This window comes from Bactrocera neohumeralis, chromosome 2, assembly GCF_024586455.1.
Source record: "Bactrocera neohumeralis isolate Rockhampton chromosome 2, APGP_CSIRO_Bneo_wtdbg2-racon-allhic-juicebox.fasta_v2, whole genome shotgun sequence".
NCBI classification, from domain to species: Eukaryota; Metazoa; Arthropoda; class Insecta; order Diptera; family Tephritidae; genus Bactrocera; species Bactrocera neohumeralis.
Window position 1 is genome coordinate 89,678,752 of NC_065919.1, and position 16,032 is coordinate 89,694,783.

Here is a 16,032-nt window from a genome sequence, read left to right on the forward strand (position 1 = left end):
GACAAAATTTATGTAAAAAACCTTGGGGAGAAATTAAAAAAAAACGTTAATTACTTTTTTATTTATCAACATTTCTTCATGATTCTAGTAGGGACGATAACCATTCAATTACTTTTTAAGAATAAATTGAGTTTTTACGTTTCAGATGATCCAAACATGAGAAATCGTGTCCGCCACTGAAAAAATGCAAATGTGAAAAAGTTCTATTGTAGAATAAAAGTTTCTATGAAAAAAATATCAAAAAAACAAGCCAGGTTACCCTACTGACCCCTTAAATTTCACGCAGAAACCCATTCCTCGAAATATTTTTTCATAAATCTTGGATCTATACTTACGACCCGGAAACAGACGATCAATGGACCGAATATCATGGCAAAGGTGAGCCATGAAACCACGTCAAAGCAGGTCGAAAATCATGGCTATGTGTCACGGTGTGCTGCACTCCGAATTCTTTTCGACGTATCAAACTCTCAACAAGGAATACTATTTGAGTGTTATGCGTCGTTTGAGCGAAGCTATTCGTAAAAAGAGACCGGGATTATAGGTCGACAGTTCTTGGTTTTTGCACCGCGATAATGCACCGTGGTACACTGCATTACTTCTTCGTGAGTTTAACTTCTGGCTATTCAGCAAACGCAAACTCAAACTCATTCCGCTCCTGGAAAAACGTTTTGAGTCAATTGAAGACTTTAAACGTGAATCACAGACTATTCCAGAAATTGACTTTCACAACTGTTTCGAAGATTGGAAAAAACGTTGGCACAAGTGTATGGTGGCCAAGGAAGATTACTTTGCTCATAGTAGCATATATCTTCTATACGATTTATCTTACGGCCATCCAAACAAAATTCCATTTTCGACATCCATTGCGTTCACCGCCACTTCCGAAAATGGTATTCCAATTATAAGTTTCAACAAACTTTCATTTCGGTATGAATAAGACTACATTTTAATTTTTTTCGTTTATATTTCGACACACATACATACATAGAACATATATTTTTGTTATACTCGTATCTTTAAAGAATTTAGTACTTTTCGAGTATTTTAATTTGTGACCCTTCTTTAATTTCCAGAAATAATCGCCGAGTACCGAGAAAAGAAGTCGCCACCTCAAAAGGTAAGTCTTCAAGATATTTTTACTCATGCATTAAGACATTATAAGAAGCGGTCAAGAGCTACATTTAAATATTGCAGACGTCATGGTTATTTGTAAGCAAAAATTGTTGACATTTCACAGAAAGAAAGCACTGCACAATCATAAATTAAGTATAAAGTAGAATATAACTGTTACAAGTAGAAAGAAATAATCCGCTTTCGAACAATAAACCCCGCCGGAGGACAGTCGCACCATTCGTGCACTCGCTACGTAGCTCACCACCAGCGGCATTTCTCGGTCGGGTTCATCGGCGTGTCACGTGCACACTGAAAAGCGGCCGCAAAATGCTCCAAATTCAACCAATTGCGTCGCACGCGCACGTCATGCATGTCATGGCCCAAGTGCACCGGTTGCACATTCAGCCCATCGATGCGCGGCATGTTGGCGCATAAAAACTGCACCGAGTTGATGAAGAACAGCTGCGGGCGCGTGAAATTACCGAGCCATAGGCGGGGTGAGGAATTTGCGAAGCTATTAGGGATTTCATTATCACCGATGACAGGTTGTTGTTGACTTTGCGTAGCAGAGCCATTTTCAACGCGCGAGTCAGCTTTTGGTACATCTGCAGTAATATTGTGAGGCTGGTCTGCAGCTGCGCTAATCTCGTCCGGGCCGAAGTAGGTTTGATACGCCACACGTAAGCCCGCCACATCGGCCATATTCTCGGAGAGCACGTCATTTAACTCCGTTTGCCGCGTGCAGTTGATGAAGCTCCAATAATGTTGCGCCACATCCAAACCCAACTCATTAAAGTTACCATGCTGATCGTAGACAATGTGAAAGAGGTCGTAAGCGTGCATAATCTCGTGCGCAAGAATGAAACCAAACAGTGAATATTGAAACAAAGCATCCAATCGGTGATCGAAAAGCGGCAACTGTAAATACCCATATGGCACGAGCACCACGTTGTCAAAGATCTTAACCGGCGATGAAGAGCTCGATGTCTCGAAATTATGCTCGTAGATCAGTTGCTGCGTCGCATTTGCCGCACGTGGCACATTCAACAGCCTCGTCTGCATGCGTCGTACACTGCTATGGATAAGCTGTAAATGATTGCCGTAAAAGTCGCTGGAGCTCATATTTAAATCCGCATAATATTTCTCGACTTCAGATGTCAAGTTCGCCGCCCCGTGTGGCACATTGCCTATGCGTAGCTGCATTCCGTCCAGTTCGGCGAGTATGTAGGCACGCTCAGCGGCGTTCAGCTGTAGAGCATTGGCAGCGACCAGCTGAGCGAAGTTGCCGCGCAACTTGTTGAATATACGATGCAACGCGGCGTCACTCGCCACGCGTCTAAGCTTGTAATAATGCTCCTCGTACAAGTAATTGGCTGCCAGTGGCATATAACCACGCAAAAGGCGCATGCAATGCGTGGATTTCTGCACATCCGACATTCCAGTTGGCAAATCGCCGCTCAATTGATACATGAACTTCAGCATTATATAGTAGGCGATCGTTTCGTTCGAGTGTGCAGCAAGTAGCGCGGGCAATTTGCGAAAGTAGGGCAAATCGTAGGAGTAGGTTTGCAGCAGCTGTTGCTCCAAGTCCACTTCGCGGCCGAGCGTATGTAGCAGATACCTGCGCCAATCGATTTCCGGCACCAACTCTATCAAATCGTTCACATTCATCTCCAAGCTCGTGAAGTTTGCGCGCGTTACATTTGCTTCGCTGACATTTGAACTGCTTGAAGGCGGCAATGTGAGAGTGCTTAAGGCGTCATTCAACGACTCATCCAGCGCAATGACACCCGCACTGACATTCCGAGCCTCCGGCTCTGTCAAACCAAAATTAATAAATATGTCTTCAATATCCTTTTGCCGCAGAACCAGTGAGGGTGACGCCACAGCCGGCGGCTGCTGCGCGTGCAACTCTAAGAGGTACTGCGTTGCATTGGCGAAGCGCACATTGACATCCTGCGTTATGAAAATGCCATTGAGTCCATAAGCGCGCAAGTCACCAACAACGCGCAGCCAATCGAAGTGTGTGGCATTCTGCCAAGGTCGCTGCCAGTCAGCACGCAATATAGGCCATTCAAAGTGTAAAGCCTGTTGCACGTAACGCAGAAAGGTGTTCAAAGCGGGCGCATTTAGATCCACACACGACCCATAGTAATGCCAGGCCTGCTGCGCTATGCCGCTCTTATTTGCTGCTCTGTCGGCAAGCAGCGCGCTCAGCAATTGCTTATTCACTTCGTAGTCCATATAGCCGGGCACATCCACATAGGCATCATTGTCGTAGTGTTGCGCCCAATTGCCACATGCGAACGCATAAAAATCTTCACACGGATCAACGCTCGTATTCAAATTGCCCAGCAGCTGTTTCACGTAATTCTCGTCTATATCTTCCAAGGCAGCACTCGTTGAAGATACGGCAAATATATATGTTATTATAAAAATTCCGTAAACAAAAAGGAAATAATGCGCGCGCAGCATTTTGTGGCAATTGCGTATTTGCACTGCAGCGCGACGCGGTTATCTCAACGGTTCTTAAGTATCAATGCACAAATGAAATTACTCCCTGCTTTTATGGGAACGCACAGCAACACTTCGTGTCAATGCCACTCTTTGTTCTCTACTGAACTGAATGATCTCGGCGATGCGCGGTTTTAGCAGCTTTTTCTGGTGGCGTTCCAGGGGCATCGGTGCCGTCGGTGGCATTTCTCTCATTCCAAATCGTTCTGACTCTTCCTCGTATGGATTTATCAGGCTTAAGAGCAATCGTCCGAGTCACAGTCATACATGCACAAATAAATATTTTCTTTTTGTTCTTGCATCTATAGAGAAAGCGCCAGCTGCGCCCATATATGTATGTATATGTGTGCGTGTGTCCAAAGCGCGTACATCTTTCCTGACATTGTCGGCGCGTCAAGCTTCCATAACGTCATTTCGACAACTCTTCCGCGCGGCGTTGGCATTTCACGTTGATCTGATTATCTGATATCTGTAGTTGCTGTATGCCTGCAGCCACATAAAAATGTTTACAGCTTTTTATATTTATTTTAATGCCGCCTCTTGCCTTCTTCGTCTTTGGTTTATAAATGTCAGTCTTTTAAGACGTCTGTGTGCATATCAGTTGTTAATTCTGCTTGGCGTGAATCACTCTTCATAATTCCATCGCAAAACTGTGTAACCCAGAAATGTATAAACATTTTTGATTAACGATCTGTCAATGATGTTATATATACATACATATTTTGTGAGGTGGTGTCTTGTTTGTTTAACTCGGAATTTGTGTTGGAGATCAGCTAAAATGCATTTTCTAACATTCGCAAATGGTTTGCGGAAATGAAAAAATATTTTCGGCATTTTAATAACACTTTAAATGATATCTAAATATATTATGTAATAAGCCGCTTTTAATGAGCGACTAGTTTTTGAATGAGTCGTAAGTTCAACGCCCAACCGAGATAAAATCTGAAATATTGTAATAAATAACTATAAACCGAACCTCGGCTGTACCTCTAGTACTACCATATTTATACTCTCGCAACAAAGTTGCCAAAGAGAGTATTATAGTTTTGTTCACATAACGGTTGTTTGTAAGTCCTAAAACTAAAAGAGTCAGATATAGGGTTATGTATACCAAAGTGATCAGGGTGGCGAGTAGAGTTGAAATCCGGATGTCTGTCTGTCCGTCCGTCCGTCTTTCCGTACGTCCGTGCAAGCTGTAACTTGAGTAAAAATTGAGATATCACGATGAAAGTTGGTACACGTATTTCTTGGCTCCATAAAAAGGCTAAGTTCGAAGATGGGCAAAATCGGCCAACTGCCACGCCCACAAAATGGCGAAAACCGAAAACCTATAAAGTGTCATAACTAAGCCATAAATAAAGATATTAAAGTGAAATTTGGCACAAAGGATCGCATTAGGAAGGGGCATATTTGGACGTAATTTTTTTGGAAAAGTGGGCGTGGCCCCGCCCCCTACTAAGTTTTTTATACATATCTCGGAATTTACTATAGCTATGTCAACCAAACTCTACAGAGTCGTTTCCCTCAGGCATTTCCATATACAGTTTGAAAATGGAAGAAATCGGATAATAACCACGCCCACCTCCCATACAAAGGTTATGTTGAAAATCACTAAAAGTGCCTTAACCGACTAACAAAACACGTCAGAAACACTAAATTTTACAAAAGAAATGGCAGAAGAAAGCTAAACCCAGGCTTTTTTTAGAAATTGAAAATGGGCGTGGCGTCGCCCACTTATGAACCAAAAACCATATCTCAGGAACTACTCCACCGATTTCAATGAAATTCGGTATATAATATTTTCTTAACACCCTGATGACATGTACGAAATATGGGTGAAATCGGTTCACACCCACTCCTTCTTCCAATATAACGCTATTTTGAATTCCATCTGATGCCTTCTCTGTATAATATATACATTAGGAACCAATGATGATAGCAGAATAAAACTTTACACAAATACGGTATTTGAAAAATATGTAAATGACGGATAATGAAATCTCGATTATCACTTTATCATGCGAGAGTATAAAATGTTCGGTGACACCCGAACTTAGCCCTTCCTTACTTGTTTTAATTGGTTTAATCGCAGTCAAAAGCAAGGCAGCTTTCATTATTATACATCTTCTTCTTATAAGTTCTTTATTGTTAGAAAGTTCGTTGACGCTTACTTTACCCAAGATCTGAACCGCAAGAAATGTATCAAACACCTCTTCGTATACCGAATAGTACCGAAAAAACTTTGTTGTTTCCATTCTTCTTTTTCTTCTTAATTGGCGTAGACACCGCTTACGCGATTATAGCCGAGTTAACAACAGCGCGCCAGTCGTTGTTCTTTGCAACGAAGTGGAGGTCTTCCTCTGCTTCCCCCGGCGGGTACTGCGTCGAATACTTTCAGAGCTGGGGTGTTTTCATCCATTCGGACGACATGACCTAGCCAGCGTAGCCACTGTCTTTTAATTCGCTGAACTATGTCAATGTCTTGTACAGCTCAGCGTTCCATCGAATGCAGTATTCGCCATGGCCAACACGCAGAGGACCATAAATCTTTCGCAGAACTTTTCTCTCGAAAACTCAGAACGTCGACTCATCAGTTGTTGTCATCGTTCAATCCTGTGCACCATTAAACAGGACTTGTACAATTTGGTCTATGTTCGTCGAGAGAGGACTTAACTTCTCAATTGCCTACTCAGACCGAAGTAGCAACTCATGGCAAGATATTCTGCGTTGGATTTCGAGGCACTGGTTCCAAGATGGACGAAATTATTCACGACTTCGAAATTATGACTATTAACAGTAACGTGGAAGCCTAGTAGCGCGTGCGACGACTGTTTGTGTGATGATAGGAGATATTTCGTCTTGCCCTCATTCACTGCCAGATTCTCTTGCTTGCTTCCTTATCCAGTCTGGAGAAAAAATAACTAACGGCGCGGATGTAGAGGGCAATGATATCTATATCTGCTGTACATTCTTATAGAAGATTGTACCTGCCCGATTAAGTTCCGCAGCTCGAATTATTTTCTCCAGCAGTAGATTGAAGAAGACGCACGATAGGGGGTCACCTTGTCTGAAACCTCGTTTGGTATCGAACGGCTCGGAAAGGTCCTTCCCGATCCTGACGAAGCTTTTGGTATTGCTCGACGCTAGTTTACACAGAGGTATTAGTTTTGCAGGAATGCCAAATTCAGAAATAGCGGCATAAAGGCAGCTTCCAAAAGCAGCAAATCGACGAGGAAGCAGTACATAAGTGTCGATCCTCTTTTTCCAAGATTTGACGCATGGTGAATATCTGGTCAATTATAGATTTTCCAGGTCTAAAGTCACACTGATAAGATCCAGTTTGTTGAAGCGGTGGGTTTTAATCTTTCACACAATACGCTCGATAGAACCTTATATGCGCTGTTGAAGAGGCTTATTCTATGGTAGTTAGTGCAGATTGTGCGGTCTCCCTTTTTGTGGATTGGGCAGAGCACACATACCAGTGTGACACTTAAAAAAAAAAAATTATTTGCGTTTTCTATAGCTTATATTTCCATAAATATCCTGTGAAATCGGGAAGGTCGTATCTTGAATACTTATTGGATAGCAGCGGAAATGACATTTTTCAAAATTTCTGGCGTCATAAATCAACGAGAAATTGACCGATCGACTTCAATTTAAAACTAGGTATTTTTGAATGCATTTACTATACAATGACCTACGATCTTTTTGATTGGTTGAAAATTGTCAATTTGTCATTAAAAAACAACCATTTTTTACCTAAACAAACGATTTTTTTTACAAAAATTCGTCATTTTCTTAATTTTTGAAGATCGTAGGTCATTGTATAGGAAATATCTTTAAGTTTAATAAGCTTTTTGATTTTTTTTGTTTCAGCTACTCATTCGGTCGGAAACATGCCAGCAGTTGGGGCACTTTTTTTTGGCACCTCCGAAGACAGCCCATAACTCCGTTATTTTTCAAAATTTTTGTAAAAAAAAATCTTAAAATATAGCTGAAAATATACCTTATTACGCTCAAAGAAAATCGCCTAATTTTTCATGCGTGACACTGGTATAGCCCCTTAAATTCCAATCATCGAACATGCTTCGTCTGACCATATTCTACAAAGAACCTGATGCATGCTCCTTATGAGTTCTTCGTCGCCATATTTGAATAACTCGGCCGGCAGTTCATTGTTTTCGCCGCTTTGTTGTATTTCAGACGGTTTGTTATTATTTTATATTCGAGCTAGATATTTGCAAAGAATTCACTTTGTTTTCCCTATTTCACCTAACCGTGTGGCCGGCCCATACTTTTGGCCAAGGCTGTATAGTTTTGGTGGGAAGGTATAAACTATGTGATAGTTTGTGCTTAGAATTTACCAACAACATAATTGCAGCACTTCTGGGTAAACATGTACATAATCACATATTTCAGTTATATTATGTGGTATGCTCGGATATATACATATATATTTAAGTGCCATTGAGCACTCAATTAAACTATTGCAACTCTCAAGTTTAAATAACACTCGACAACTACAAGAGCCTCGTCATCCGAAAGTGCACTTGAGAGTTGTTTAATTTTTCAGTCTATGTACACATGTATATGGTAGTACATACGATTTACTCTTTGCTTACAGCAAGCGCAGAGCAAAGTAAATACGGGCTAAATATAATTAAAGGGAAGTTTCTAACGTCAATACACAATTTGTGTGCAATTTGAATTGAGCGCACTTCAAACTCAACAAACCTAATCCAATCAGTGTCAATAACACCGCCAGCAACCAAAGCGAGTACAAATGCTACAACAACAGCAACAAAAAACATCAAATCACTACACAGTTTTTTTCTTTTTTTTTAATTTCTAAGTTCAAGGCAAAGTACAACACCTCCGCACGCACCACTTCAACCAGCAGCTTGCTGGCGATGATCTCCGCCAACGAGAAAAAAGACAACATCGGATTCAACAACAACAGCACTAGTGCCACTAGTGTCCAAGTGCACTTGACTACAGTTGAGATTGGCTAGCATTATCGGCCGATGCTGTTGGCTCGGTAGGCAGTGCAGCATGAGTAAAGCAAACCGATTGTGAAACTGAGAATAGCGGAAGACTTGAAGTGAAAAGTCGAGTATTAAATGAATAGATATTGCCGCAGATAAAGTAAAATCACTTCAATAATCGACAATGCGAATGCGTGTCAACTTATCATGAAAGCGTCCGCTACCACGACGAGTTTATTTCTCTAGTGAAGTGCAGCTGGCCTAACGGTTGTCATCATCGCTGTCAGATTTGCAGCATTTATTATCAACAAATCATTTCTATTTGTTTTTGTTTTTTTGTTCCACATCCCTCTATCAAGGTCACTCTCGTGATGTTGCTTTAAGTGTATACAGTAAAACATTCAAATCCTCTTATTTAAGTTAATGAGACTTTAATAAACCCACTTTTGTGGTAGCTAATCTTGTTAAATCAAAAGATTGGTGTACCTGAAAATGAAATGTCAAAAAATACTTTTATGAAAAATGTTTTCCAGCTCCAATTCTATGTTCCGAATTGATTTTGAACCGAATTGATTACTTCTTAGGAGCACACCTAGTGAGACAACTTATATACAAATTATATAAAAATTTCGATTAGTGGGAGTTTAAAAAAACCCACTACGTCGATTGTAATATTCAGGTTAAATTTATATAAGAGAAATGTTTGTAAAAACAAGTAAGGAAGGGCTAAGTTCGGGTGTCACCGAACATTTTATACTCTCGCATGATAAAGTGATAATCGAGATTTCATTATCCGTCATTTACATATTTTTCAAATACCGTATTTGTGTAAAGTTTTATTCCGCTATCATCATTGGTTCCTAATGTATATATTATACAGAGAAGGCATCAGATGGAATTCAAAATAGCGTTATATTGGAAGAAGGAGTGGGTGTGAACCGATTTCACCCATATTTCGTACATGTCATCAGGGTGTTAAGAAAATATTACATACCGAATTTCATGGAAATCGGTGGAGTAGTTCCTGAGATATGGTTTTTGGTCCATAAGTGGGCGACGCCACGCCCATTTTCAATTTAAAAAAAAAGCTTGGGTGCAGCTTCCTTTTGCAATTTCTTCCGTAAAATTTAGTGTTTCTGACGTTTTTTGTTAGTCGGTTAACGCACTTTTAGTGATTTTCAACATAACCTTTGTATGGGAGGTGGGCGTGGTTATTATCCGATTTCTTCCATTTTTGAACTGTATATGGAAATGCCTGAAAGAAACGACTCTATAGAGTTTGGTTGACATAGCTGTAGTAGTTTTCGCGATATGTACAAAAAACTTAGTAGGGCGCGGGGCCACGCCCACTTTTCCAAAAAAATTACGTCCAAATATGCCCCTCCCTAATGCGATCCTTTGTGCCAAATTTCACTTTAATATCTTTATTTATGGCTTAGTTATGACACTTTATAGGTTTTCGGTTTTCGCCATTTTGTGGGCGTGACAGTGGGCCGATTTGGCCCATCTTCGAACTTAACCTTCTTATGGAGCCAATAAAAACGTGTACCAAGTTTCATCATGACATCTCAATTTTTACCCAAGTTACAGCTTGCACGGACGGACGGACAGACAGACATCCGGATTTCGACTCTACTCGTCACCCTGATCACTTTGGTATATATAACCCTATATCTGACTCTTTTAGTTTTAGGACTTACAAACAACCGTTATGTGAACAAAACTATAATACTCTCCTTAGCAACTTTGTTGCGAGAGTACAAAAATGTAATATTTTTGAGTTATACGACGGCACTAAAAAATAGATTCTCCATTGCTGCTGTGATTCCGGCTTTCTCCGTGCAGCATAAAAATAAGAAAATCTCGTTAAACTAGAAAATATTCTCCGTAACACTGACATACAAAAGGTCAATTTATCACTGCAGCTGTTTTGAGAAAAATGCATTTAAAACTTACTGATTGAACTGAGTGGCTGTAACTCAAGAACCATTTGAGATAGCGTTTTGAAATTTTATTATATTATTTCCAAAGGGTTCAAGTGTTCATACAAAAAGTCGATTTCTCCAAAATTTCACAATTTTTTCAATATATTACAGTAACATTTGGCTATTCACAAAACTAAAGCGGTAGCAAATATTATTGTATAATATTCAAAGATAATAAAAGTCACAGTGTTTCACAAACTCGCGTAAAGAAGTGTGGAGCCCAAATTTCAGTGAATACATATTCCACGAATTGTAGCGCAGCGGTGTTGCAGTGTTTCACGATTTCATTCTTATTCAGTAATTCTCACACAAATACAAGCAGAGCATGGTGCTCCCGAACGCCCATTTAATGTTCGCCCGCCATTTGTGTCACTGCTTCCGACGCGATTTCCCTGTCATACTGCAGCACTACTAACAAAAAAAGGAATGCGCCTTAAGCCTCTAATGTTTACGTATGCATTGTCACGACATGTTCATAGATGATGCTGGCATTTTTTTGCTTTTTTGATGATGCTACTGATGACTTAAAAAATAACGAGTGCACCAACACCACCGCTTCCCAGTAAACAATTACACACAAGAGCTTACCTGCAAATAGTTATCCTCTCGCTGATAATGAGTGTGACGATAACCGTGCTATGATAATGAAGTTTCCAAGGATGGCAATAAACGCTGTCATGGTGGATATGGCGGAAAGATGCAAGCGGCCAGTCACATGGTACTCATCAGGGAAAGATTTTTTGTGTAACACAAAGAAGTAGAAGTGAGGATATGCTCCACATACAGCACGTGTCGCCATATGAAGAGTGTGTGTGTTGAGCCGAGCGATAGCTTCAGGCTTCTGGCAGCTGACGTATCCTTGTTTTATGCATTTGTTTTGCGCACGAGGAGATAATACACATTGTTTGACTTATTTGGTAACGGGTGTTTTTGGAGACAAAGAACTTTTATTTTGATATAAGGCGCACAACCAGTGTGAAAGCCTCGGTCTCTGCAATTTAGTTTTTTTTTTACTTGTCTAAATTCTATTTTGATCAGATAAAAGTGTTGAAAAAATGCTGTTTTTTACCCGGCGAAACCCATGTAACCCCCTAAAACACCCTATATAAAAATGTGTAAACACGTACATGTATTTTTCTTATATTCTGAGTAGAAGTATGCGATACCAGAATATAAATATGCATTTCAGAGCGTTTCGATGGTTCAAATCGTGAGCCAGGCAAATTCCGAAATCCCGATTGGCAAGCTATGCCAATGTTCCGACAATATTTCTGATTGGTACGACATACATATGCATAGAATATTGGCTTCTCCCAGTGATTTCATACTCAGCACTCAAGCACCATTAGTCCAGCATGTGAAGTTACGTATACGCACTGTACCCATGGCTAGAAGGACTGTCGAAATATTCAGAATTATTATTTACTACTCAAGTCCGCTGATTATCACCTAATATAAAGATTTCAGACGCGTTCTTCAATTTTTCTCGGTCTCTGCAATATTTAACCCAGAAAGCATTTTATTAGCTCTTTTATGTGCGCTGTGTATGTTTATGGAGTATGTGACGTTGCACAAACTCAAATGCAATCTCAAGAGAAATCAAGCAAATAATAGTCTCATAATGAGCGCAATGAAATGCGTCCGATGTCAACTGAGTTGCGTTTGACACTCACACGCGCCGGCTTGCGGCCACATATTCCACTTGCAAGCATTTATGCGCATGTGGATGCGAGGAAATTGTATTTTTATTGCACGCGTTGGCATTTTAATATGCGCATTACTATTTGCATTTCCGAGAATATTTGCATTTTAGCTCGCACACACCCCGCCGCAGCCGCGCCCGCCGCCCACTCTTGCTATCCACCCATTCAGCTGCTATTTCATGCCAGTTATGCTCAATGCTGACGCACACACACACACACACCTCTGTGTGAATGTGGTAGAAGTGGATATGGTTCGTAAATTTCGCAATGGAAGCAAAGTAAATGCACCTAATGTAGACAAACAACTGCAGTGGCTGGCACAAACCCGAGCAGCAGCACGACTATCGGTTGTGCGTGCCGTTGTATGCGAATGAGCGCGTGTTGTGCTGTTTGTGTTTACATTTGCCGCTTACTCCCGCCAGTTGTTGTCTGCCGTGTCGTTTTATGGGGTTTCCACATGTCAAGTTGTTACCCTACATTTCATTCATTCATCCATTCATTCGCTTATTTACAAATTCACACACACATACATACGCACTACTAATACACTTGGTTACGTACAAGCAGCAACCGTTTTAAGTGACGCGTCAAACCCCTTGTGCTCCCTTTATTCGTACACCCTTGTCTGTGCGCACCTATCCTGCCGCTGTATGGTTGGCAGTTGTGCCTTCGTGCTTCAGCTTTTGCTTTCCTTTTCATTCGATTTTCTGGCATTTTTGTGTAGTTGCTTTTTATGCGACAAACATATTGACATTCTTTGACAAACAACAGCTCCAGGACGGGCGGCAGCCGGAGGGCACGTGTGGTATATGCCGGGTGGGCGACAACGCTTCTCTGAAGTCATGTGCCATTATTTGGCGCTTCACTGCAACATCCTGTGACATAAACAGCCACGCGCACACACGCTCACATAACCACACCTCCGCACCACCGCACCTACGCCCGGCGCGCGCGCCAACTAACCTACGCAAATTATGCTCGCTTGTGCAGCCACACCCATACACTTGACGTCTCTGCCCCATGCCTCAGTGGAACGCCTGTATGACGCGTTCGTACAACAGCAAATCCTCGACACACACACAGCCATATACAGTACACATATGTAGTATGTATGTATGTACATATATGTAGGCACAGAGGCATCCGCATCCACTAGCATCCGTTTTCAAATTCAACTCTAGCACTCCTCCGCTCCCTGGCAGTGCGTTGTCAGCGCATATTGTTAGTTTTCCGATATGTCAGCGCTGGCAGGCAAGCGTTTGTTGTTACTCGTGTATTTGGTAATAAAATGCGAAAATATGGGTTATATTTGTATTTACACAGGCATAAACATACACGTGTCTGTGTGTGCGTAATACCCTGCGCTCTGTGTCCTGCTGTCGCATTTCGCTTTATTTGCTAAATTCATTTTTTGCTTAATCTGAATGCAAATGTTTTACATCGTCTCGTCATTGTCGATTGCCTGTGGATTATAGTTTTTATTTCACTGAATCCTTCAATGCTAGTGCATTCGTGTGTGCCATATTTACAGCTATTGTTGTCGGATGTCGGATGTGTGTACGCCATTTGCCGAGTTACAAGTGCACGTAATGAATTGAATGATTGATGAGGATATTGACAATGCTCATAAAATTGATGAGGATTTAAAAATCGTCAAATATACAAATTCGTAAGCCACTGCTATGGACTTACAGAGTAGCATAAGTGGCACACATATGTGTGTTATATATGTATACTATATGTATGTATGTGAGTGTTTATGTACCAGAGTAAGTAAATAAGCACCGAAAATATTTATACTCATTGTATTGTTGTCATTAGCAGAGTTATGCATGCCAGTGTTACAGTTATGCCAAACTTATTCTAGAATGTGAGAGTCTCAAAATAACCATTTCTGTTACACAATGAATGATTTTTATCGTCTAGTCATTTATCTCAGAATATTTCTGATCTTAACGGGTTACATGGGTTTCCTCGGGTAAAAAACAGCCTTTTTCAACAATTTTTTTTATCGGATAAAAAATGATATATTTTATAAGAATCTTTTATTGTTACAATCATACACTATTAACAAAAAAATTCTGAAATTTTTGGGAAAAAATATTTCAATCTCGGCTCTCCCGGTGACCTCTCGGAAAAAAGATGCGCCCGCGTTGGCAGGATACCTCCTTATAGGATCATCTAAAGTGAAAAAAAAAATACTTAAAAAAATCCTTCGTCCAAGTCTTTAAGAATTGTATCTCAAAGACCTGTGTAAAATTTCATGAAGATCAGTTGCGTAGTTCTCGAGAAATCTTGCCAGCCAACTTCAAAAACACAGCGTTTAGAAAAACGTGTTTAAAAACGGCGCACTTAGCCTAGCTAGCCTCGAGCGCGCAAGTTCTCAAGTCTGTATCTCCGAAACTATTACACGGATCAACTTGAAAATTTCGGTCAATATTCTGCAGGTGTTTTAAAATTTAATAAGACAATAAAAAAATCGAAAACAATTATGGGGTACAATGGTACATCGTGGTATATCAAAATCAGCCAACATGTTTACCGGGCTTCACACTTTTCCTAATTTCGAACCCTAAAGCCTCATGAAACTTTTCGCAGAGGTGTGATGATGATTTTCTTGCTTTCAGGTACCTTTTGAACCGACCATTTATAGAAACTTGGAATTTGCCGGTTGATATAAGCTCAAGTCTTCTAAGGAAAATAAAAATACAAGAATTTCAAAGCCACGAGTGCCAGAATAAACATTTCATCCGAGTTTTTTTCAAGTATATCCACTCCGACTAAATCGTTTATCGTTTATTTCTTAATTTTATAACAATCATTCTTCATGAGTATCAAGTATAAAAATTTTGTGTTCAATTAGTAAAAATATGTACCTATTTGCATTTGTGGGTATGTGTGCTAGTGTTAGAATATATTTTTTTTCGTCTCTCCAAGTATGAGCTCTTAATTGTAAGGGAGAGGTCCTTAGACTTATATTTTTCTATTTCTTCCTTTTAATCAAATAGAAAAAGTAAAATCTTGCTTTCAACTACTTTAAAAAAATCTATCGTTTCATATATCTCAGAAAAATGTCTCTCACGATTTTTCCTAAACCTAACACTAATGTGTTTCTTATTTAAATTACTTTAATCCATATTCTGCTAATTAACCCAACTTGCCTTTCAACTGAAGTCAATATTATTAGCTCACCAAGGAAAAGTGCTCCCATTATTAACTCATTATTAGTGTTATCGTCATTATTACTTAACACCTTCTCTGCCATTAACAAGGACCATCTTAAGTGCTTTTCACGCTAATGTCCCTAATTTATTATATATATTTTGCAAGTTTATGTAAGCGAATCAGCGGTCTTCCTCGATGTACTAACAGTGTTCAATGTAAATAAGACACATACATACATACAAGTAGATACCCATGAAATATGGCAAAGCACCACCCAATCATGTCTGACACAATTTTCGTTAATTTTCTTTGGTGTCAGCTTTACGGCGTTGAACGTTGAGGAACGACAAAATTAACTGAAAGTAGTCCGTTCTTATAGGAAACAGTAAAGTAGCATGAAGAGGAATATTTGAGGGCAGATATATGAAGGCCATTTAGTGGCATTTAATTGAGATTGAAGGCAATTTATGTCTCTTTAAACTCGACACACTGGACCAAGCGATGCTTGAACTTCTTCAGCCAGTCTAAAAAGTACGTGGAGATCTGCAAATAATGCTCGTGTGA

General features: G+C 40.2%; 1 protein-coding gene across 1 annotated transcript; it reads right to left on the minus strand.

Annotated features, from left to right (window-relative positions):
• Nucleotides 1-1,023: 1,023 nt before the first annotated feature.
• LOC126751476 (neprilysin-1-like) lies at nt 1,024-3,742 on the minus strand. Its single transcript, XM_050461779.1, has one exon. The coding sequence runs from the start codon at nt 3,589-3,591 to the stop codon at nt 1,375-1,377; it is 2,217 nt and encodes a 738-aa protein (XP_050317736.1). The 5' UTR covers nt 3,592-3,742; the 3' UTR covers nt 1,024-1,374.
• Between the last annotated feature and the right edge of the window lie 12,290 nt (nt 3,743-16,032).

Bases quoted from the DNA above. Each gene is read 5' to 3' on its own strand.
- LOC126751476 (XM_050461779.1), bottom strand. From the start codon at position 3,591: ATGCTGCGCGCGCATTATTTCCTTTTTGTTTACGGAATTTTTATAATA.